General features: G+C 56.9%; 1 protein-coding gene across 1 annotated transcript; it reads left to right on the top strand.

Annotated features, from left to right (window-relative positions):
- The first annotated feature begins 2,737 nt into the window (after positions 1-2,737).
- Positions 2,738-23,456, top strand: sema6cb (semaphorin 6Cb). The gene is given in 23 exon segments (XM_068754971.1): positions 2,738-2,885; positions 4,959-5,073; positions 5,635-5,692; positions 5,978-6,034; positions 6,214-6,315; positions 7,716-7,806; positions 8,759-8,881; positions 9,180-9,268; positions 9,352-9,701; positions 9,829-9,984; positions 10,476-10,643; positions 10,743-10,880; positions 12,662-12,739; positions 15,102-15,160; positions 15,476-15,526; positions 17,041-17,196; positions 22,136-22,332; positions 22,334-22,748; positions 22,751-22,863; positions 22,865-22,924; positions 22,926-23,009; positions 23,011-23,050; positions 23,053-23,456. Coding segments are annotated over 23 exon segments (3,252 nt in total).
- The last annotated feature ends 436 nt before the right edge of the window (positions 23,457-23,892 follow it).

Below are 23,892 nucleotides of genomic sequence, written 5' to 3'. Positions count from 1 at the left end.
ATGGGGGGTCAGGGCGGGACAACCCGGAGCCCCACAGTGAAGCGTTTGTCTGGCCTTGTTTTTCTTCCCGTCACGTTAGCATTCCCACGAGGCTGAAAATGACCTGGAAAAGAGCGAGCACGGAAGTTAATGCGGAAGAAAAACATGTTTTCCCGCATCGGAGCATTTGTTTACACCATAATATTTAAGTCGACGTTGGCATGGCGACACAACAAGCCTTTAGGTACGAGCAGTAGCGCCGTGTTGGTGACATTTAATTAATTATAGAACATTTTGTACCGTCTCTTTCTCCTCTTCTTGCTTTCCTACATTTTCTTTATTAAATGTTGCTTTGATACAATTTGAAAAAAATAAACGCTGTTCTGAGAGGAGAGGCTAATGAGGCTAATGAGGCTAGTGCGGCTAATGGGGCTAGCGGGGCTAATGAGGCTAGTGGGGCTATCGGGGCTAATGAGGCGGGCAGAGGGCTGGGATGGGATGCCCTCGACTCAGGGGTCAGAGGTCGCTGTTGTGTAGGCTCAATGATTGACGCTGACCGCGGTTCCGGTTCTACCGACGGTCTGTGTGGCGGGTCGAGCCTGCTGAATAATTAGCCTCAGACTGAAGGGTCGTTCTCTGGTTCAGGATTTCTCATTCCTTTCTTTTGCATCATTTCGGTTTAACTTCCTCAGCAAACTCCCGTGTTTTCTTTTTAACCCTTTAGAAACCGTCTCGGCGCCACGCCCGCCTGGCCTAACCGGTCCGACGCCGGCGGAGGTTGTTTGTTTGGTTGCGTGCCGTCGGTTGATGGCGCCGCTGACTGTTTTATAACGATGAGTTCTTCCATCCTGGCTTTGATACGGCCCGTCTTTCTTCATGCTGCTTTAATCAATCAATCGATTGATCAGGAGTTTTGTCATTCTGTTCATCGTAGGAAGCAGCGATGAACCGTTAAAAGCACAAAGAGGCCGTTTAATGTAAACCATGAAGAAGACGCCGCGTCGTCTCCGCTCGCCGTCCGGATGCGTTTGGGGCTACGTGGCTGATGGAGTGCGATGTCGTGGTTAGAACACGCCCTCATTGCTTCCTCCAAGCGCCCCCCCCCCCCCCCCCCTCACAAGGATGTAGCGTTCGCTTAATGAGCTGCTAATGACTTCCGTACATGCTAGCAGACGGACGGGAACTGGATTATCTGTCGCCGCGCTGCCTTTCCTCTGTAATTTAATCTCCCAGAGGAGCGGCGTTCCTTCCATCCTCGCGTGTTTGGCGTCCGTCACGGATTTGTTCTCTCGCACGCCGTGGGATGATCCGTTTTCTGAAATGTCCTCCGTAGAAGGAAAAAGGCATCCCGATAATGGCGCGTGAGGCTAACCCGTCGGGTATCTCGTCCTCGTGCGTCGCCCGAAGCGGGCCGGGCACGCCGTAAACAAGTAGACAGGAAGACGTCCGCCCACTCGCCTGGATTTACGGCGTTGCCATCGCCGCTTGACCTCATTGCTAAATGCATCTTCCCTCCCGTGCATTCGAATGGAGCACGCGGGCTGTGATCAATATTAATGGCGGTCCGTCTCTGTTCACTTGATTCTCTTCTTCCGCTTGACGCCGTATGGCGGCGTCTCGTCGCCAAGCCGCACAGACGGGGAAACTAAAGCGCCGCGGACGGCGCGTTGCCCTTTGTAAGCTGGCCGTTAGCGCAGGTCGTCAACAAATCCCTCTGCTATCCATCTGGCGCCGTCGCCACCCTCTGATAACGGCCAGAGCTGCTCATTATTCCCACGCAGACGCACGACCACGGCGCCGGCCCGGATCCGGTCTCGCGACGCGTTCGATAAGTTGTCCTCGCTTTCCGGCGGTTTTGTTCTTCTTCTGAAACGACGAGCCGGGAAGTGTTTGTGTTTTGTTCCACAGATAAAGGCGGGAACGTGACGACGACCTTGAATAAGTAATTACCTCCAGCGAGGCGCTCCCTTTGTCTCCGTTCGTTTATCCGTCACGATGAACCGTCGCGTTCAGACGCGTGGCGTTTCGGGAGTTTTCTTCCTGCTTGGTGGGAAATACGGAACATCGAACGCTGGAGCGGGTCCAGGGAAAGGGGCGGGGTCTTTTTCTTAACTTTAATATTCTGAAGCAGCACGCGCCTCATTTGAATTCCCGTCGGGGCTGAAAAGTGCAGAAAAAGAATTAATCGGAAACATGAAAGGAGTTTTCTACTCCAGTTTGGCGCAGCGTCCGGTCCCGGCGCCGCGGACGGACCACGAGCTTTCAGTCCGGGCTCAGATTAGAGAATTCTTTTTGAGCCGTTTGATGCAGATGAAATGAGCTTGTTTGTTGAATGGAGCTCTATTCACGGCCGGTTTTGTTCCAGAGCAGGCGCTTCCTCTTTGTTCCGGGCCACGCCTTAAAACAAACGATGGTGACATCTCCCCGTCTCGGCGGCCGGCGCCCCGGCGACCTTCCTCTCTTTTAATCCGCGTCTCCGGTGGCTCGAGGGACGCTCAATCACGTTGCCGCGTTGCCGGAAGGCGTGTTGCATGCTAATCCCCTTTAAACTTGCTGCTGTCATTCCGTCGAATTGAATTTTGCGTTACCTTAACGCAACGGGCCAATAGAACGCGAGGGTTTGGGGGGAGTGAGACGTGCTCGGGCTCGCCGCGGCGGCTCAAACATGCTAACGTCCTGACTTTGGGTCTGCTTCCGGGTAGGAGGTGGATCTGCTGTCGGGCCATGCGTTCCTGCTGAGGTCTCTTCTCCTGCCAAAATGAGGCTGATGCCCGGCTCGCCTCGACCCGTCCCGCCAGCCGTCCTGGCGCTCGCCTTCGCCGCCGCCGCCGCCTTCGTTCAGCTGTCCTCCGGAGCCACGCCGTTCCCGCAGGACCTGGAGCCAATCAGCGTCGTGGGCGGAGAATGTGAGTTAAAGTTCTGTTGCGTTGCCATGGTGATTCTTGTTGCAGGAGTAAAAGTAAACCGCGGGTCACCGAGGTGCGATCGCTCATTGCGTTTAGGTGCGAGCAAAGTCCAAGAGTTCCATTCTTAATGTCTGCGGTTCTGTTGGGTTCCCTCGGAGCGGCGTGCTGACGGCGTGCTGACGGCGTGCTGGCGGCGTGCTGGCGGCGTGCTGACTGCGTGCTGAGGGCGTGCTGGCGGCGTGCTGACGGCGTGCTGGCGGCGTGCTGGCGGCGTGCTGGCGGCGTGCTGACTGCGTGCTGAGGGCGTGCTGGCGGCGTGCTGACGGCGTGCTGACGGCGTGCTGGCGGCGTGCTGGCGGCGTGCTGACGGCGTGCTGACGGCGTGCTGGCGGCGTGCTGACGGCGTGCTGACTGCGTGCTGAGGGCGTGCTGGCGGCGTGCTGACGGCGTGCTGAGGGCGTGCTGGCGGCGTGCTGGCGGCGTGCTGGCGGCGTGCTGACGGCGTGCTGGCGGCGTGCTGACGGCGTGCTGGCGGCGTGCTGACGGCGTGCTGACGGCGTGCTGACGGCGTGCTGACGGCGTGCTGACGGCGTGCTGACGGCGTGCTGGCGGCGTGCTGGCGGCGTGCTGACGGCGTGCTGGCGGCGTGCTCCGACACCCCGTCAGTCAGCGCTCTGCCGCAGGGCTGGATGTTCTCTGAGTCACGCCGCAGGAGGGTCCAACGGTAAACGGGTCCGCGGCGCCTCAGAGAGCGTGGAGCGGCGAGTCGATTATCGGCGCCGGCCGTTCGTCCTCCTAATTCTAAGCTGAGGTCTGAGCAAACGTTTAACTCGTTAGCACGAGTTCCTTCATAATGAATAACCTTTAGAGTCGACTTTGACTGGCGACGCCGCCCCCCCCCCCCCCCCCGCCCCCCAGAGACCCATCAGCGACACCCGGCCACTCGGGAGGTCCGGCCCACTAAATATAATGGCCCATAATTGACTAAAGAGGGCGGCGGCCCGTGGCGGCGTGAGCGATCTGTCTGGGAGAGTGCGCCGCAGCCATTAGCAGAAATAGCTGCGCTGTTAGCGCTGCATGTGGAGCGCCGTCTCAGGTGTAACGAGAGCCGTCTGTCACCTCCGGTCGCAGCAGGGGGAGGCGGTCCATGAGGAAGGTAGCTCTTCATCAGGACGGCTCGCCTCGGTGCCGGCGGCGTGGAAAGTGTTTGTGTTTGACCAGTGTAGGAAGCACGAACCAATCGGAACGGGGACTTGGCCTGATTAACCTCTGATTGGCTCCCCGAGCACAAGTCCCGCCCCTCCACAAAGCGTCACGGGCGTGTTAAACAGGGATCCTGCATGTATCTGGGTCACAAACCACTTTAATCGTCGATGCGTTTCAGCTCCACGTTTTGCTGATTGATGAGGAATCTCCTCTTCATCCTTTCTGAAGCGGCGTTCCCGCTGGGATGAAGCGGCGTTCCCGCCGGGATGAAGCGGCGCTTCTCTAAATGTAGGCGGAGGATTCCGGATCCTGGTCTCCCCGAGGCGGCGATCTTAAAGTTACCCATAAAGCATCAGCTGCTCCTGGAGTCGGCCCGGAGCGCCGGCGAGGTCGTTCTGCGTCCGTAAAGAGCCGGTTGGAGACTTTACCGCTCCCTGCAGAGCGACTCGTTTCAGACGGCGGGGCAGCTCTAGCGGGGCTAGCCCGGGTCCGGTGGGGGGGGGGGGACTTTACAGATCCACGGGGTTCTGGCCGGGTCCGTTCCCGCCTGGAGCGCGGAGTTAAAATGCGGGAGAGGGAGAAATGAAACGCGCTCATCCCTCGCGTGAACTTTATTTACGCGTTAACGCGCCCCCGTGCCGCCGCCGGTAACGGAGCTCCCCTCATCATGCGGGCCGACCTGACGCGACCTCCGAGTCGTTTCCGTGTTAGCATAGAGGTAGCCTCGGCGTCCTGCTCTACAGCCTACAGGAAGTGGTCTGCGTTTCAGGAGGCCGTCCCGCGTGGAAGTCGGACATTCTGTTTCCTCCCGCTCTTTGGAGGTCGTGACCCCGTTGGCTTGTTCACGGATCTCTCGTTTCCGTGCAGCTTCCCGCCTCTACCCCGGCTTCCAGGGACTCGTGTCCGACAACGACACGGTGCGGCTGGGCCTGGACTTCCAGAGGATGCTGAGGATCAGCCACACGCTCTACATCGCTGCCCGGTAGGTCGATTGATTAGTGATCAGTGAGGTCGGATGAACACGGAGCAAAGATCGTTATTAGAATGAGATTAATTTGTTACAGTCCCTTTAGCAGAAAGCTCAGCGGGGACTTCGGGGTGAAGTGTTCTGATCATTGATGATTTATTTCGATCCTTCTGCTTCCTGCTTCTTAAGTTGAACGATTCGCACCAAACGAGTCAGATGAATTTACCCTTTGATCTGTCCTCGTCTTTAATCATGTCAAAGGTTGATTATCTAAAAGGTTTCTCTTCCGCCTGTTTTCATTAAGCAGAATTAATTCTGGCGCCGCCTCGAGCTGCCGCGATCGCTCTCTGCCAGGACCCCGGTCCAGGGCGGCCCGGCGGCTCGCATCAGGGGGGGGGGGGGGGACATTTTGTGTGTGAGAATGTGCGCGACTCCGCTCCGTCTCTTAATCCACGTTTGACCTCTGGCGTTGAAGAGCCTCCATCAACCTGCGGAGAGAAAGAGGAGCCGGGGGGGGGGGGGCTTGGGGGGGCTTTGCATTAGAAAACAATGTGCCTTGACTGTCCTCTCTTCCAGGGACCACGTGTTCGCCATCAACCTCGCCACGTCAGCCGAGCAGATAATCCCGCAGCAGGTAGGAGACCCAGGAATAATCTGGCCCCGCCTTCTTTCACGTTAAAACTCGCGTCCGAGACGAGCCCTCGCCCCGAGGCGCTGCCGACCCGGTCCAGTCAGCTCCGTGGCTGCTAGCGCTGCTAGCTGAGCTAACGGCGCTAACGGCGGCTGGCCGGTATCTGTCAGAGCGGTCGGTGGTGAGACGTCCTTGTAGGACAGGAAGTGATGCGAGCGGATTCTCTGCTCGCCGAGCCAACGTGCACGCTCCTGATATTTGACCGTTCTCTGTCCGTCCGTCCTGCAGAAACTCACCTGGAAGACGAAGGACGTGGAGAAGTGCACCGTGAGAGGGAAAAACAGCGTGAGTCGAGGATCCGCTTCCTGCTTTCGGCTTTTTGCCTTTACGTGTGTGTGTGTGCGTGTGTGCGTGCGTGTGTGTGTGTGCGTGCCTCCTGCTTTCATTGTGCCGCCGGCGTTCCGGAACCCGACCTGGACCTTGTCCCGAACGTTCAGTGACATCGAGCCGTTTCCTCCCAACAGGACGAATGTTACAACTACATCAAAGTTCTGGTGCCGAGAAACGACGAGACGCTGTTCGCCTGCGGCACCAACGCCTTCAACCCCACCTGCCGTAACTACAAGGTGAGAGGCGGAGCCTGTTTCAGGGCGGATACCGGCGCCGTGGACGGTTATCAGCTTCATCGGTTCTGTGTAAACGCTCGGGTCAACACGGGTCACAGGAAGTCACGGTCAGTAAGTCTGAATATTCAAACGTGTTTTTAATGTACACAGAGCTCGTATTTATTATGTACATTTGAAGGAAAACCAATCGCGCTTCAAATATTTAAACATAAACAACATCAGTAAAAGAGGAAATGAGTCGTCAGAGACAAAAGCAATTAACGTGCGAAGTAAATCAAACACGGAGATCAAACCCGAACGGGTAACGGCTGTTAGCGCCGCTCGGCTGAGGTCGTCATCGCGGCGTCGACGGGGCCGCAAGCTGAAAGCGCTACACGCGCATTGTTAACATCACGTGTTGCCGTGACAACAAAAACAAAAGCCCCGGCATTAAAGCTAGCCAGGAATCCTCCGCGCCCGCTGACTTCAAACGCATCGTGTTGGTGGAATAATAAATGGGCTGGGCGATTTCTTTCGTCTTTTTTTGTGCGAGCTTTTATTCAAGTTCTCCCCGAATCTAACGATCCTGAAGCTGCACAGGATCTGGGTCCAATTAAAGCTGCACCTCTGGAACAGAACCCAACACGAGCCGGAGCGTCGGCGTGGAACTTCAGACCCGATATGGAGGCCGGCGCTGTTGTGCCGGATTGCATCAGGCCTTTAAAGAATCAGAAGTGTTGCTGGTCCCGGTATCTCCGGGCTCTTCTGTTCCACCCTGGGATGGACTGTCCGGCCGCATGAACTCAGTCTGATCCCAGATCGATCGATCGATCAATCAATCAATCAATCAATCAATCAATCAGTCAATCAATCAGTCAGTCCCACCGTGGGCTGGATGACTGCCTCAGCCCTGCTCTAATTGGATGTCTCACCCAGAATTAATTCATCTTTGAGTACTTCATCCCCACCAGAGGGTGGCGACGGTGAGTCCCTGCCGGCCCCTCTGAACGTGCTGCTGCTCGTTAGTAATATAAGCAGGTGTCCGATGTTTAATGGACGCTACGACCGGGTCCTGCGTGAAACGGAGGCGCTGGCGCCGGCGTTTCTTGATGGGAAACACACACACACACACACACCGACACACACACACACCGACACACACACACACACACACACACACCGACACACACACACACACACACACACACACCGACACAGACACACACCGACACAGACACACACACACACCCACCGCTGGCTGTTCTCCGTGTCGGACCTGGACTTTATAATCTTGTTAACAGCAGCTGGAGAACGGCATCAGATATCTGTGGGTGGGAGAGACCATCGCTGATCCGGTTCTTACGGCGGAGGCGGCGCCGGAGTCTCTGAGTGTTCTGAACCCGCTGTCCTCTCTGGCCTAGATGTCCACCCTGGAGCAGGACGGGGAGGAGGTGGTGGGACAGGCCCGGTGTCCCTTTGAGTCCCGCCAGTCCAACGTGGGCCTTTTTGCAGGTGAGTGAAGCCTGACCCATTCGCCCGGTCCACATCTGGGCCGGTCCACATCTGGGCCGGTCCACATCTGGGCCCGGCGTGGACTCTAAGCGTGATACTGCAATTTAATGAAGCAGCCTGAGGTCCTCGTAGGTCAGCGGCAACGCGTTCGTTCAGACGATGCAGTTTACAGATCCAGGAAGTGATCGGGGGGGGGCGGGGGGGCTACAGCTTCTTTATGATCAATAAATAATAAAAGTAAAAGTAAAAGCGACTCTCCAGCACCTCCGATGACATCGTTGCCTCCGCTTGTGATGCTTTGTTGTTTCTTTTTCCGCTCCACAACAATGTCATCATATTTGTTCTGACTCTCTACTGCCCCCCTGTGGTCGTATCCATGGCAACATAGAAGATCCGGTCATCGTTTTGTCCTGGTGATGAGGTCATGAAGGAACGTCCTCACATCGGGACCGTTTTGAGACGCGACCCGGCCCATTGTGAGACGTGACCCGGTCCGGTTTGAGACGCGACCCGGTCCGTTTTGAGACGCGACCCGGTCCGGTTTGAGACGCGACCCAGACCGTTTTGAGACGTGACCCGGTCCGGTTTGAGACGCGACCTGGTCCGTTGTGAGACGCGACCCGGTCCGGGTCCCGGCCCGTTTTGAGACGCGACCCGGACCGTTTTGAGACGTGACCCGGTCCGGTTTGAGACGCGACCCGGTCCGTTGTGAGACGCGACCCGGTCCGGGTCCCGGCCCGTTTTGAGACGCGACCCGGCCCGTTTTGAGACGCGACCCGGTCCGTTGTGAGACGTGACCCGGTCCGTTTTGAGACGCGACCCGGTCCGTTGTGAGACGTGACCCGGTCCGTTTTGAGACGCGACCCGGTCCGTTGTGAGACGCGACCCGGTCCGTTGTGAGACGTGACCCGGTCCGTTTTGAGACGTGACCCGGTTCCCGTCTTCTCCTCAGGGGGTGATTTCTACTCGGCCACCATGACGGACTTCCTGGCGAGCGACGCTGTGATCTACAGGAGTCTGGGGGAAAGCAGCCCGGTGCTGAGAACCGTCAAGTACGACTCCAAGTGGCTGCGAGGTGAGCGTCCGGAGGATGATGAAAAGCACGCCGCGGGTTATCGGTGCCCCCCCCCCCCCCCCCTCCGGTATGTAAAGATCTGGATGAACAAGATTCTGGCTCCGTTCCGTATCAGGACGCTCTGGGCTCGGCGGGCTGGAATCCGGTCGTCTGTTTCGGTTCTCGGGGGCTCGCAGTCTAACGCGGTAGACTCTGAAGCCTCTGAGATGACCTTGGATGTGTTTAGAGGTCACGTGGCGGTGCACGACTTCCTGTCAGCTCGTCACGCCTCTCCCCCCCCCCCCCCCCCCCCCCACAGAGCCCCACTTCCTCCACGCCATCGAGTACGGGAACTACGTGTACTTCTTCTTCAGCGAGATCGCGGTGGAGTACACCACGCTGGGCAAGGTGAGCCGCGGGGTCGCCGCAGGGGGCGTGGCTTATTTATGACCGCCGTCACCTGTAACGTTTCCTCCTCCCCCCCCCCTCAGGTGGTTTTCTCCAGAGTCGCTCGCGTTTGCAAGAACGACCACGGCGGCTCGCCGCGGGTCCTGGAGCGCTACTGGACGTCGTTCCTCAAGGCCCGGCTGAACTGCTCGGTACCGGGCGACTCCTTCTTCTACTTCGACGTCCTGCAGTCGCTGACCAACGTTCTGCAGATCAACCGCCGGCCCGCCGTGCTCGGCGTCTTCGCCACGCAGGCCAACAGCATCACCGGCTCGGCGCTCTGCGCGTTCTACATGGACGACGTCGAGAAGGCCTTCAGCGGCAAATTCAAAGAGCAGCGGAACAGCGAGTCGGCGTGGACGCCGGTCCCCGACGAGCAGGTCCCGAAGCCGAGGTGAGGGGGCGGGCCTCGATGGCGCGTTTTAATCGGCGCCGACCCGAGACATCTCTTCGCTCCGCGGCTGGAAACGGCTGCCGGCGTTTCTGCACCTGCTCATTTTCTCCCCGTCGCTGTCGTTCAGGCCGGGATGCTGCGCCGGCGAGGGACAGGCCGCCGCCCACAAGTCGTCCACCGGCTTCCCCGACGACACCCTGACTTTCATCAAGTCGTACCCGCTCATGGACGAGTCCGTCCCCTCGGTCAACGACAGGCCCTACTTCACCCGGACCACCAGCAGGTAGGGGGGCGGGGGGGGGGGCGGGGCATCTCTGGGTTTATCAGGCCTCCAGTGGACAACCAGGACAACCAGGAGCCGCCTCCTCCCCCTCGCCTCCTCCTCCCCCTCGCCGCCTCCTCCCCCTCGCTTCCTCCCCCTCGCTTCCTCCCCCTCGCCTCCTCCCCCTCGCTTCCTCCCCCTCGCCTCCTCCCCCTCGCCTCCTCCCCCTCGCCTCCTCCTCCTCGCCTCCTGAAGTGAAGCCCGGCTGACAGCCAGCCAGACGCTGCAGAGGCTCCACACGGGGGGGGGGGGGGGACATGCGCCACTTCCCATCTGGCTCTAAAAGCATCACACCTGAGGAGCGAGATGAGTTAAATCTAACCACGGAGTCGCTGCGGGGCTGAGTGTAAACACGCCCCCGGTTTGTTTGGTTCGCTTCCCCGATGCTAAGCGGCGGCTAGCGAGCGTTAGCTTCCTCTCATGTGTGTCTGACCTTTTGTTTTCTCCCGCAGATTCAAGCTGACCCAGATCTCGGTGGACACGTCCGCCGGGCCGTACAAGAACCACACGGTGGTGTTTCTGGGCTCGGACAACGGCCGGGTCCTGAAGATCCTGGCCGGCACGGAGGGAACCAACGGGACCCAACTCCTGGAGGACATCGACGTCTACAACCCCAACAAGTCAGACGACCCCGACGTTCTGGTTCCGGCCTTCCCCGCCGGTTCTTTACTGAACCGGACGTCCCTTGAATGTTTTGTTTTTCTTGTGCGTCTTCTTAGATGCAACGTCCGCGGGGAGGACAGGAGGGTTCTGGGTCTGGAGCTGGACCGGGACCACCACGCCTTGTTCGTGGCGTTCTCTAGCTGTGTGGTCCGGGTGCCGCTGAGCCGCTGCTCCGACTACAGCGCCTGTAAAAAGTGAGTCGGAGTTCCTGTCGTTAGCCCCGCCTCTTTCTGCCCCCCCCCCCCCCCCTTGAAACGAGGGGTAGCGGTCGTGATCAGTGGATCGGTTCCGTTCTGGTTCTGGTCTCTTATCTGACGTATTTACAGCTGCGTGAGAATAAAGAATAAATAAATCTCATCAGGACCGGATCCAGAACCCGCTGGTCCCAGGAACGTCTCGGGACCCCCCCCCCCCCCCCGAGAGGAGCGGCAAGAAGCCTCAATTACCTCGCTTAGCTTGCTGCCATGGCAACCCAGACCAGCTCCAGAGATCAGGAGACAAACTGTCCTGAGACCGTGTGTGTCTGTGTGTGTCTGTGTGTGTCTGTTTGTGTGTCTCTGTGTGTGTCTCTGTGTGTCTCTGTGTGTCTCCGTGTGTCTCCGTGTGTCTGTGTGTGTCTGTGTGTCTCCGTGTGTGTCTGTTTGTGTGTCTCTGTGTGTGTCTCTGTGTGTGTCTCTGTGTGTGTCTCTGTGTCTGTGTGTTTCTTTGTGTGTGTCTCTGTGTGTCTCTGTGTGTCTCTGTGTGTCTCTGTGTGTCTCCGTGTGTCTCCGTGTGTCTCTGTGTGTCTCCGTGTGTCTCTGTGTGTGTCTCCGTGTGTGTGTCTGTGTGTGTGTGTCTGTGTGTCTCCGTGTGTGTCTCTGGGTGTGTCTCTGTGTGTGTGTATCTGTGTGTGTCTGTGTGTGTATCTGTGTGTGTCTGTGTGTGTCTCTGTGTGTCTCTGCATCGCTGCTATTATTATGTCCTTTGTGCGACTAGAAACAGGATTAATGTTGAGACTTCTCTGATCCCTGACCTGGAATTTGGGAGTTTTATTCATCCGAGAGGTTGACGCTCGTTTTAGAACAACACGCCCCCCCCCCCCCCCCCCAGCTGAAGTTCTTTCTTCCCGGCCTTGGGATCTGTTTCTGGGGGCTCCTTGCATCTTCACCCAGGGGAAGGATTTCTCCTCGCTCGTTGCAAACGGCCTCCGGGAGCTCCCGGTGATGTTTAGTCGTAAATTGGATTCAGCTGATTGGCTGCGAGCCGGCGGCGGCGGCGGCGGCCATGTTTTCCTTTGAAGCAGAAAAGAAGGGATGAGTAGAACCAGCTACATCCCGTTAGCCTACGTAGCGCAGCTCGGAGTGGGATTACGGGTCCCGTAAGCCTCATCAGCGCTGGACGGGAGGGCAGCCAATGAACCCCCCCCCCCAGATGACTCAGCCCGTCTCCCTCCTTTCTGCCTCCATTTTCTCCCAGCATCGCTCTCCCCCTGACTCCCTCTCGGGGTCTCTCTCTCTCTCTCTCTCTCTTTTCCCTGCTGCCATTATTAGGTTTCAGAAAATGGGAGGAGTGCTGGGAGAAGAGAGTTTTAATAAAAAGTATATTTAAAAAAAACCTCTGAAGAGGTTCCAAACCCTTAAAACGTGTAAATCCAAGGACTCTGAACTTGTCCAGGAGGGGAAACGGATTCTACCTGTAGCCTGAGACGGGTCTTTCAGGTCTGGTCGGATTCTCGTCTTTCATGTCTGATCAGGAGAAGACATTGAAGATGTTGGTTAATGTTTAAATGTCACCCGACGTGTGTGTGTGTGTGTGTGTGTGTGTGTGTGTGTGTGTGTGTGTGTGTGTGTGTGTGTGTGTGTGTGTGTGTGATTCCTGATAACGGTTTGTGGTTTTCATGCTTAATTAAACTGTTTGTTTGTTTAGCTGCTCTGAACTCTTAGTCACATGAAGGATCGTCCAATCAGCACCCGTCTGTCTGTCTGTCTGTCTGCAGGAGCTGTCTGTCCTCACGGGACCCCTACTGCATTTGGCTGAAGTCAGGCGTGTGCGCTACGGTGTCTCCGGGCTTCAAGTGAGTCTCTCACACACACACACACACACACACACACACACACGCACACACACACACACACACACACGTCCTCCTCCTCCTTTCATACGTTATGCGTCTGACCATAACGGTGTTCCCAAAGCGTCGGTGGATGTGGAGCGAACCCGAACCGGGTCGGCGTGAAGGAAATGCTGCTCGTTGTGTCCGAATCAGAACCCCGAGCTTCCCTGCCTGCGGCCCGGAGCGTTGCAGGAGACAGAACCTTCCCGAGCAGTTTACCGGGATGGCGTTTAGAATAGTTAAAGTGTTTTCCTGAGACGGCTGAGCTCCGGGTTTTTAGAGACATGAAAGCGGAGAGAAACGGCAGCCGGCTGCCAGTCAGACTTCGTTTTCCCAGGAGGCTTTGTGCCTGGTGGCAGTCGCAGCTCGACAGCCGACGCGGAGTCGGTAGACGAACCGGTCCAACTGCAGAAGATGCCAGAAGTGATTCTGCCCTTGGCGTAGCGGCAGCGGCGTTAGCGCGGTGCTACGTCCTGTCCCACAGTGGCTAAAAGATGGAGAAGCTAATTGCTAGCTTTGACCACTGCCTGCTGGGTAATAGCCGCTAACGAATCACCACCAGTGACCAGGAGACGCTCTCCTCCTCCTCCTCCTCCTCCACTTTTGACTCCCCACACATGAGGCTCTCCTCCTCCTCCTCCTCCTCTACTTTTGACTCCCCACACATGAGGCTCTCCTCCTCCTCCTCCTCTACTTTTGACTCCCCACACATGAGGCTCTCCTCCTGGCGTGTAATCCTCCCCAGCCGGTTTACCAAACACCAGATTATCCGGGCGTTAAAGCCCAAATTTTGCGTGACTCGTATCTCCCGAGTGTCCCGGTCCGACGTGGCACGACTCCTGATTCTACTTACATCGACCTTCAAATCAGGGTTTGTGTCCTCACCTGTGAATAAACATCTGGAAGTCGTCCATGTCTTCCCAAACCTTTTACTTTTAGATTCTGACGTTCTGCAGGTGTTAATCTGCTAATCTGTTAATCTGTCGGCTTAAAGCCGCGCAGCCTCAGGTGTTTCCATTTGTTCCTGGAAACGGCGCCACGCTTCCTGTTGAGCACACACACCTGTCCCACACCGAAGCGAGTGAGACGTGGCCTTTGATGCTCGCGCGACCGAAAGCGTCTGAGCCAGATGCAGGAACCCGGAGAGCCAGATGTTCCCGGTTCGGAAAGCCGAGCGGCACAAAACGACTGGCAGTCGCACTCGGGTGTTTATTCATGCGCATGAACAGCAGAAAAGGTCAATTACGGTGGAAGTGGCGTGTTAAAACAAACGTAAAGGTGACCTGTCACGCACGCACGCACGCCGGTGTTTACCCAGAGGCATCGGCTGCGTGCTGAGCGTGTCCCACCACGCCGCCTCTCGACTCGGGTTCGTGGCGTTGCCTTTGCCGATCAGGAGGCGATGCTCAAACTGAATCTTACAACCGGGACGACGTTTTAAGATCCGACTCGGTTGGTCAAATCTGAAACTGGGCTTTCAACGAGGGTCAGCGAACGCACCGCCTCACCGGCCCGGCTGCCGTCGTGTCATGGACTCGCTCACACGCTAGGTAAAATTAGCCTTTAGGATGCTTTGCTGTTGCTTGGCAACACCGTTGGCTGCTCCAGGACGTCTCTCTGATGGGATGATGTCATCTTGCTGATCCGTAGACCCGTCTTTATGTCCGTTTGTCCGAGTCTATAAATATCACATCGTTTGCATCGGGTTTCGGGTGACGGCGGAACCGGCTGCTGTGAAAACATACGTCCGACGCCGTTTATAAAATGAATCCATTACTCTGGAATCTTTAGTTTTACAACCAGCTCCGCCGAGTCTCAGCTCGGATCCCTCCGAGCGGGAACCGCCTGGAAGAGGCCGAGCTTCTGGGCGTGTCTGTGCAGCGGAGGTTGAACAAACGCGCATCCCGGCGCTGGACGAAAGCGGGAGTCCGGACTGGAGTCCGCAGCCAGGGTTGCAGGTCGAGGGGGGGCGCCGGAGTAAGTGACAAACGACCAGCCGGCTCAGCGCCTCCGAACGGATGATGGATATAACGTCTCCTCCAGAGAGGAACGCCGGGGTCGGCTTTTCCCTTCAGATCCCGCCGCCGCCGCCGCGTCCCGGTGATGGACGCGGGACTCGCTCTGACCTCAGCCAGACGAAAAAACAAATTAAATTTTCTCACGCCGCGCTCGACCTCTCCGTCGCCGAGCGCCGCTCATCAACAAAACCAATTTCGGAAAGCCTGAACGAGGTGCTTTGTTAGAGAGGGACAGTCGGGGAAATGGATTTATGCAAATCGGCTGACGTGTCTCTTTGTCTTTGTTGCCGTGTTTGTGTCTCCAGAGGCGGGTTTGAACAGGACGTGGAGAACGGCGGCCGTCAGCACGCCGACACCTGCCACGGTGAGATGGGGGACGTGTTTATTACGCTCATTTGCATAAGCAATAATCGAAGGCGGGGGAAAGAACGTATTGTTTATCATCAGATCTCGATGGTGGAAGAATAAAAGGCTGATTGCAGATCTGGCGAATGATAGCGGTGCATCGTGATGCATTCAGGAACGCCCCCCCCCCCCCCAGAACCTCTTCATCTAAATTAAACATGCGCTCATAAAAGCGTTTTATTGGACTGTTGGGTCTCCTTTTGTTCGTGTCTGAGATCCGGACGGAACCCAAACGGCCACGCCCTGACGTCACGCTCTGTGTTTCTGTCTCCAGATGTCCTGGCGACGACTCGCAAGCAAAACACGCTGCTGGATTTGGCGTACGGTCAGTGAACGCATCCTGTTCTTGTTCTCATCCTGTTGGCGGTAACAACCGTGCCATCGCGGCGACGACGTGCTGGCGCTCCTGTTAGTGCGTGCGTGCACGGCTGCAGCAGGTTGCATCTCACAGAACGCTCAAAATAAGACCCGAACGCGGGTCTCCGGCCGTCGTGTCGCTGATGTCTCCATTTGAATAAAGGAGACGAGATCATCTTCATTTCTGCGTCTTCGCCGTTTCCTCAGATTCATCCGTTCGAACGCCCACAGAGCAAATTTATCTGCGCTTCACGACTCGGGATATTTTATTGAGGCGTTCTGAACGGCCACCTCAGCCAGTCTGACAGTTTAAACATTGGAGCCATCGTCTGGAGCATCACTCGTGTTGATGGACCCGGCATCGAGAGGGATTGTCGTCCCCGTCACATCCCATTACCCCCCCCCCCGCCGGCCACGCCGTTCCTCCACTGGCGTGTTCCGAACAGAAATAGAAAAGCTGACGGAGGAGGTGCAGCATTAAGAAGCCGCCGTACTTCATCTGCACGATTAACGAAGCCCCGCCTCCACTTTGTGATGTCTTGCTCAAAGCGATCAAAGAGTTGAAGGCGTCGGTCCACCGGGTCGCCCGTAACGCCCCCCTGCAGGAGGAATGGCCTTTTTTTCACGCCAGTAAAGCCTTTTAAGTCCTCGCGCTGAAGATCAATGATCAGCTCCCCCCCCCACGCGCCGAACAATCGCAGCCGGCGGAGGGAGGGGGGCAATCTCCTCCTGCGTGGTTGATCAGATGTGCGTTTGTTTTTAACACCTTATCGGCGTTAGAGGGGGAACAGTGCGAGGCCTTCGGAGCAACAGTCGTCGTGATGAAATCCTGAAGCTTTTGTCCGAGGCCACGGGGGGGGGCACACGCCCCCCGTGGGCATTTTTAATTTGCTTGGCGCAGATGGCGAGCTGACGGGACGCCGCCATCCTGAGTTAAAGGCTTTCAACTCAGACGAGAGAGGGGGACGAGGCCTCGCCCTCCCGTTACCGGTGAGGTAGCGGGGAAAAGCTAACGGATAGCCCGACAAACCGGATGACGTGCTCGCCCGGAGGTTCGGGGGGGGGGGGGGGGGGGGGCTTTAGGGCCGGTCGTCCTCAAAGTGTCCAAAAGACTTTCTGCAGTTTGTAAAAGTCAAGCGAGAATGTTGACGTGTTTCGGTGGAGCCGACCGTCTCCATCGCCCCCTGGTGGCTGGAGGGCTGCATGGCGTGTCATGAGCCCCGCCCCCTCAGGATTAGGGGTGACGACACTCACCTGGAGAGAGGGGGCGGATGCCTGGCCGTGTACCTGTGGGGGGGCAGTGATGGTTAACAGAACCGTGCTGTGTGCTCATCGTGTCGCTCACCCCCCCATCACTGCCCCCCCCCCCCCAGGACTCACCCTCATTTCTCTGAAGTTGACTGTGTGGCTGATTCACATTTCACTAATCACTCACCTTGTTGCCCCTCCTCCTATTCCTCCCCTCCTTCGTCACAACCACAGGGAAGACCACACCCACAAGCGCCAGCACAACCTATCATGGGGCAGCATTCCCAAAGGAGGCAGGTGACCCTGAAAGAGGTCCAGGTCCTGATGGCCCTCCCCCCGTGGGGGAAAAAGGGTCACCTGACTCGGAGCCAATCAGTGTGGAGATGGAGGGTAAGGGGGAGGGATCTCTTTGCGCTGCTGGGCCCCTGAACGCCTCATCGTACGCTCCTCCTAACCAGCCTGACCACTAACAACCAACGCTTCGCTCCGGTAGAACAGCATCACCCGATCCGTCTCCATAGCAACCGTTTCAAGCCAATCCCATAAAGACGATCGCAGAGGGAAACTCTCAAGAACTAATTCTGAGGTTCTCTGCCCATGAGCTCCGAGAGCGGCCGGCCCTTTAAGAGGTCATGTGACGGCGCTGGTGGTGACGAGTTGAGATGTTCTTCCAGGGTGAAATACGCCTCTCATTAGCTCGCTAACACTTAACCCGCTAACACTTAACCCGCTAATCAACCCGCCGGTCAAACTAACCCCCGCTCCGAGCTGATCGTTAGTTTGGTGCGTGATTTCCCACGCCGCTTCTAACGCTTCCGGAGCGTCGTCAGACGTCGTAAACGAAGATCGGGAGGATGTTCTCCAGCCCGTCGTGTTCGAGCGTGCGGGTAGCGCTCAACGCAGCAGCCAAAGATTTACTGACCCCCCCCCCGGTGGACCATCCTCATCTTTATTGATTTACTGGTCCGTCCAGACGATAAACAAACATCGACTCCTTATTAGAAGGGAAGTTCACGACGACTCCCTGATGTAAAGTAGAAATACAAAACCAAAACCAGTTAACCAGTCAGGTTAGCCAGTCACCGGTTAACCGGTAACTGGTTAATCAGCGGGGTTAGCCAGTCACCGGCTAGCCGGCACGGTTAGCGGTAGTTTAAAGAGACAAAGGACCAAGAAAACTTCTTACTACACAATTTTAAAGATGGCTGTGTAACCAGGTAAAGCTTGAACCAGGTTGTCATGGTTACGCTGGGTCGACTTGGTTCAAGTCTCTGTATTTTCGATGTTAACATTGAACCAGTTTTTTTTTTACGCCGCCCCTTCCAGCCTCCCGGAGAAATGACATGACCTACAAAACTCCAACCGGCTCATGAATATTTAATCCCTCCTTGATCTTTATGGGCTCGAGCCTCATTATTTCTTGCATCTTTAATTTGACAGTTGGAACTCATTACAAGCTTTCGGAGAAATCAAGTCAGAGACTCGCTTGAGACCGTGGCTGGAAACGAGGCAGCTAAACGTCCCGGGCGAGAGAGAGAGACGCTCCGGACTGAGGGAGGGATTCATCGGGATGCGATCCAGGGGAGAGGCGGCGGCAGGAGTTCAAAAGAGAAGAGAGCATGTAAACAAATAAATAACCCGTGGGGGGGGGGGGCGTGGGAGGCAACAGGAATAGCAACGCAATCTATTTCCACCGGAGACCAGAAGAGCCCAGCGAGCGTGTGGATGAGACCGGACCGGTCCGGACCGGGCCCAGGTTCTGTTCTTAGACCAGAGGCACGACGACCGCTACAAAAACGCTAACGTCAAAAGAAGTAGAACGCTTTAGCTAATCACGCTAGGAAATAAAAACCGTTTCCATCATCGCTCGATGGAGCGACGCACGTCGCCATCCCATCGCCATGGCGACGTGCTCCGTCTAGAGACGTCGGAGTCGTAGCTTGAGTCGAGGTGCAACGCTTCCATCGTGAACATGCTAGGAGGTAGCTCACCAATTAGCACCAGGCTAAAGTTAGCGCGCCAGCTTTTGACTTGTCGTTGCACCAGATGCGCGTCTGTGACTGATTGATTTAACGAATGCTCGGTCGTATCGTCGTGACCGTAAACCGACGCAGCCGAATGGATTTCAGCCGTCGTTAAGTTTATCGTACGTTTTCCTGCAGTGACGTATGAAAATGTCTCCGTTTAAATGAGGCCTATTAAAACGGCGCGGTTAGCAAACGCCTCCCAGTTAAACTCTCCAGAAGGCTCATTACGGCGCGTTAAATCGTACTTGATTATCTGAAAGCTCTTCACACGCGACACGCACGGCTTCAGAACACGGTCGTCGTTTCACCGGATCGGTCGTCTCGTTCCCAGAATCCTTCCAAACGGCTTTTATTTCAAATCAAAATTTCCTCCACAAATGGTTTCGAGCGGGTGTCGTTGCGTTTCCTTTATCGTTCTGCAGCTCTGGAAGGGGGGGGGGGGGGGATAAATAAACTTTATTGTGTGTGACAGCTGACGAGGAACGACAGCTCGGGAAAGTTTCCAAAAGTTTCCCTGTCGGCAAACGTCGAGGAATGAGGAGTCGAGGAAAACGTTGGCGGGATCGGATCCAAACAACAAAAATAAGAAATACAGAGAAGACGGGAATGTTGAGAACAAATCAAAAGAGCGTCTAAACCAAACCGACCGCCGGTTCCTCCGGCCCCCCTTCTCCCACCCACCGGCGAGCGGAGTGAGATAACGGCTCAATAACGAAGCGGCGCTCTCAGGCTCGTTAAAACTCCACGGGAGGAGAGCAGCGCGTGAACTCGGGATGAACCCCCCGTCCCGAGGGGGGGGGGCGTAGCAGCAGACGCAGACCCGGCCGCTGATGGGGCTCCGGGTCCCGGCGTTTAACGTCCGACCACGCCGCCGCTTTAAGGGTCCGATCGATGGCTGCAGATCCACAACGGTCTCTCCGGAACCGCCATCGGTCCGACTTCATTCAGTCTCATTGATCAGCGTTAACCTGGTTTACAGGTACACACACACACACACACACACACACACACAAGGATTGGATCCTTGGGGGCCCCGCAGTGCCCCCCCCCCAGCGCTAACCCTTTACCCTTCAGTCTGTCTCTGGGGAACTTGTCTCATCCTGTTTGTCTCTTCCTCTCCTCGTTTTCGTTGGGCCCGCCTCCTTGGTTGAATCCTGACTCACGGACCCTTTTGCTCCGCCTCTCCGGTTTTACAGCCGGCGGCTGAAACTGCTCGCGGGCGCTGGATTGGCGTGCGAGCAGTCCGCTCCAAAGACGACGCCTCGGCTTCAGAGCTTCCTCTCCTCTTCCTCATTGATCCGGCGATAGTGACTTTGGCGCGGACTGCTCCTTTAAGACGAACGGTCAAGCCGAGATTCCTCCAGTGTCGGATTTTCCTCTGGGAAGTTTGCACTGGGAGCATTTTTGCTTTTCCGGGCACTGAATGAACAGATCTGCATGTAGGTTAAAAAAGGAGATGCCTCCTTAAAGGGCCGGTTCACCCAAACCACAGAATCACACATACGTTTATTGATTATTAGAAAATAGCCTCGTTTGCTCATTAATTCTAAATCACCCGACGCTGCTTTTACCCGCATTGCGAGCTCTTCTCACCGAACCGCCCTTTAACCGGCTCGCCGTCCTCCCCATTGGTCTGTCTCAGACTACATGTGTGCCGCTACGAGTTAACCCCTCGAAGCGCAGATGTAAATGTGGGAGGCGGCGACAGCCGGATGCTACATCATTCCTGATTTATGGGTATTCAATCAGAACTGTAATGAGGTGTGTGCATCGGCACACCTGGAACGAAGCGCGGCGCTCGTTAGCGTCACCGCGGCGTGCGTGCGTAAATGAAACCGCATCCAATTGGCTGAGCAGCGAGGTGGAATATTATGCAAATGCATAATAAGTGTACATGATTGAATTCACTCAGTCAACAGCCAGAACCGTGTATGTGTGTGTGTGTGTGTGTGTGTGCGTGTGTGTGTGTGCGTGCTCTTCTGCTAACCACGCCTGTCAGCGTTTTTAGACGTAAGGAGTTAAAACCGTCACGCCGAGACGGAACCGCTCTGCTTGAAGAAGGGGAATAATTAATTTGTCCCGGCGTTCGACCTCGGGGGGGGTCATTCAGGGGTAAAAGGTTTTTCCTTTTGGTTGGGGAGGAGTGGGTCTCCAGCGGTAGCGGGGTGACGGGGGGTCATTACGGGAACCGTTACACGCACTCGTGAGCTCGCGGAGGCAGAAAACTAATGGAGGCTATTTCGGAGCATCGCTTGATTTGCAAAAATAGAACTCAAGTTGCCGTCCCGGTTGGGAAGGATTTAAACGCACCCCCGGGAGGGGGGGGGAAGAATGGAGACGTTTTTAATGACTTTCAATCAGATGTGTAAAAACATCGCCAATCAGAAAGACGGCGCGTGGCGCTCGCGGTTTACACTACCCACTGCGCCAGCTATTTTTAACAATACGGAAGCCATGGCAGAGCAACCTCTTCCTCCGGCGCCACGCAGGAGAGCGAGGTTGTTCTCCGACCGGAATGCCGCTGCCGGCGGCGCCAGGCCACGCCTCCTCCGAGCCGACGCCGGTGTGATGTGGCGCCGTTAGAAACGCCGCGTGAACACGGAGGGCGTCTGCGTGAAGCTGCATTCGTTATCTTCTCCCTGAGGCAGCAACTTTCCTCTAATTACTAAACGCCGTTTGCATCCTTCATCCCCGGCTGGCATCGTGCCAGCGAGGATCTCGCGCCCGCCGTGATGCTGCGGCGCTGCCTAGTGGCCGGTGGCGTCGCCTGCGGCCCCCACCGGATGCAACTATGATCATTGACTTTTTAATGTAGTCTCTGCAATTACAAGGAGAAAAAAGAGCTAAAGAGTTAGCATTCTTTCAAAGTGTTATCTCAGGGAAGATTATAGACCAACACGATGTTGGGGGGGGGGGGGGGGGGGGATCTGACCACCGCGGGTGGCAGGTTTCGCTCTTCGGTGCCTTCCACGCCATTAGGCAAACGGCAGTGTGAGGGTCACAAGGACGTTTACACGGTAGGTTTACCCCGGGGGGGGGTTCTGGCTGCGGTTAGAGTCGACAACCTCAGACTCGGCGTCGGCAAAGGTGCCACGCTTTACCGGGTGGTTCTCGTCCGTAAAGATCATATCAGCTTCTCGCTGTTGGGCTCTGATCCATATTTATCGTTATAAGTCCTTTCATAGCTGAGATCTTACGACCGGAGGGGGGGGGCGTGCCTATTTTAGCTCTTGAACATGTACGTTCGGTTAGAAAAGCACCAACTGAAGTTCCCCTTTTCTCGATCTCTTCTTGCTTTGAAGGTGTCAGACGTCCACCAGAGCTGGACCAGAGCAGCCACAGCGTCCATTACACCCTCCTGCTGGCCTGCGTCCTGGTGGCCTTCGTCCTCGGCGCCTTCCTCTCTGGCTTCCTGGTCTCCTGCTACTGCAACCGCACGGGCCACAAGAGCAAGAAGCTGCCCAAAGATCCCGAGGCCCCCATCCACACGCCCTGGTCCCCTCCGTAGTCTGGCTAAGCTCAACGGTCTCCTGGACAGCCAGAGCAAGGACGACAAGATGGACGTGTCGTCGCCGAAGATCTACAACTCTTTCTTCGCCAACGGCAAGGAGCACCACCCGCCGAGGAGAAACGGGCACCACGGGATGACGATGGGAGACCTGGTCCACCCCCACCCCCACCACACCACCCCCCACCACCACCACCTCCACCTCCACCACTCCTCGGAGCTGTCTGGTCTCCCGACACCAGACTCCACCCCAGAACTGCCCATCAAGAGTAATGAAGCCTTCAAGAACCAATGGGAGAAGAACCAGAACTGCAACAATGCCAAGGATCCAAAGTGCCGCAGCAGGCCCGGCTCCGCCCTGCTCCACCAGCAGGTCTTCCCGTACTCCCACGGCCTGTCCAACGGTCATCTCCCCCAGAAGAACGCAAAATCCACAATCTGGACCGCGTGTTGTCTCAGCAGCCTTACGCCGGCGGCCCCCAGAAGGTGATGGAGGTGACCTCGCTGGACGAACTCCTGAAACAACATCCACGAGGCGAGCTGCAGCAAGACCCCCCAGCTGATGAGCCCCTCGGGTCTTGATGGCCGGTGGGGGCGGAGGTCAGTTCGCCTTCGCCAACCGCATCCAACCTCAGATTCCAGAGACCGAGTCGGCCCCCTACTACAGCCTCGTCCACTCTGCCCCGGGACAGCCTCACCCGCCGCATGGACGTCCCCCCGACCCCCCCCCGCACCACCAGTCCACCCTGGAGAGGAGGCACGCCTCCCAGAGGCACTCGCTGATTGCCGCCGCCAACAAGATCCCCAACGGGGGCGGAGCGGGAGGGATGGTTCCTCGCCAGCACAGTTTCAGCCAACGCAACGGAGGCCCCCACCAGCCGCCCCCCCTCCTGGCACGGATGAACTCGACAGGCAGCGCCTGCGAGGTTCACTACCCGCTCATCCCCAACGGGTACCTGACGCGCCAGCACAGCTACAACGGGGAGCATCAGGAGGCCCCACAAAGGGGCGCCATTGTTCGCCGGGCCTCCTCCTCAAGCCCGACGCCCCCCCCAAGCCCCTGTTCATACCCGCCACGTCCCCCGGTCAACCAGCAGGGACAGTTCAACTACTGAGGAGCTCGGCTCCTGGACTAGAGGGGGAGTCGCCCTCCACGGGGTTAAAACACGCCCAGTGCCGTGGCCCCCCCCCCAGGGTGTGGCCCCCCCAGGCCCACACGGGAGCCTCAACCAAACTTTTGTTTCCTTCTTTTGTCCAACAAATATCTTTGTACCATATTGGTATTGCCCAACGACTCGCTTGTTACAGAACTTCTGACTCGGGTGACGCCGCCGACGCCGCCGAGGGCCGCCGACGTCCTCGGTGTGGATTTACGATGCAGCTTAGTTTTGGGAGGCGCTGGTGTTGGAACCCGACGCACCCGTCAGACTGAAGCAGAGGCTCGTGTGCCGCTTGGATTCACGCTTTTGCTGAACCTTTTCTGATGTGGTGTTGTTGACCCGCCCCCAGCCGCCCCACCCTCGAATGTGTTTATATTATGCATGTGTGTGT

Source organism: Brachionichthys hirsutus, chromosome 3, assembly GCF_040956055.1.
Source record: "Brachionichthys hirsutus isolate HB-005 chromosome 3, CSIRO-AGI_Bhir_v1, whole genome shotgun sequence".
In the NCBI taxonomy this organism is placed as follows: domain Eukaryota; kingdom Metazoa; phylum Chordata; class Actinopteri; order Lophiiformes; family Brachionichthyidae; genus Brachionichthys; species Brachionichthys hirsutus.
The sequence above is the reverse complement of the archived record's forward strand: the minus strand, read 5'-3'. Positions and strand labels throughout refer to the sequence as shown.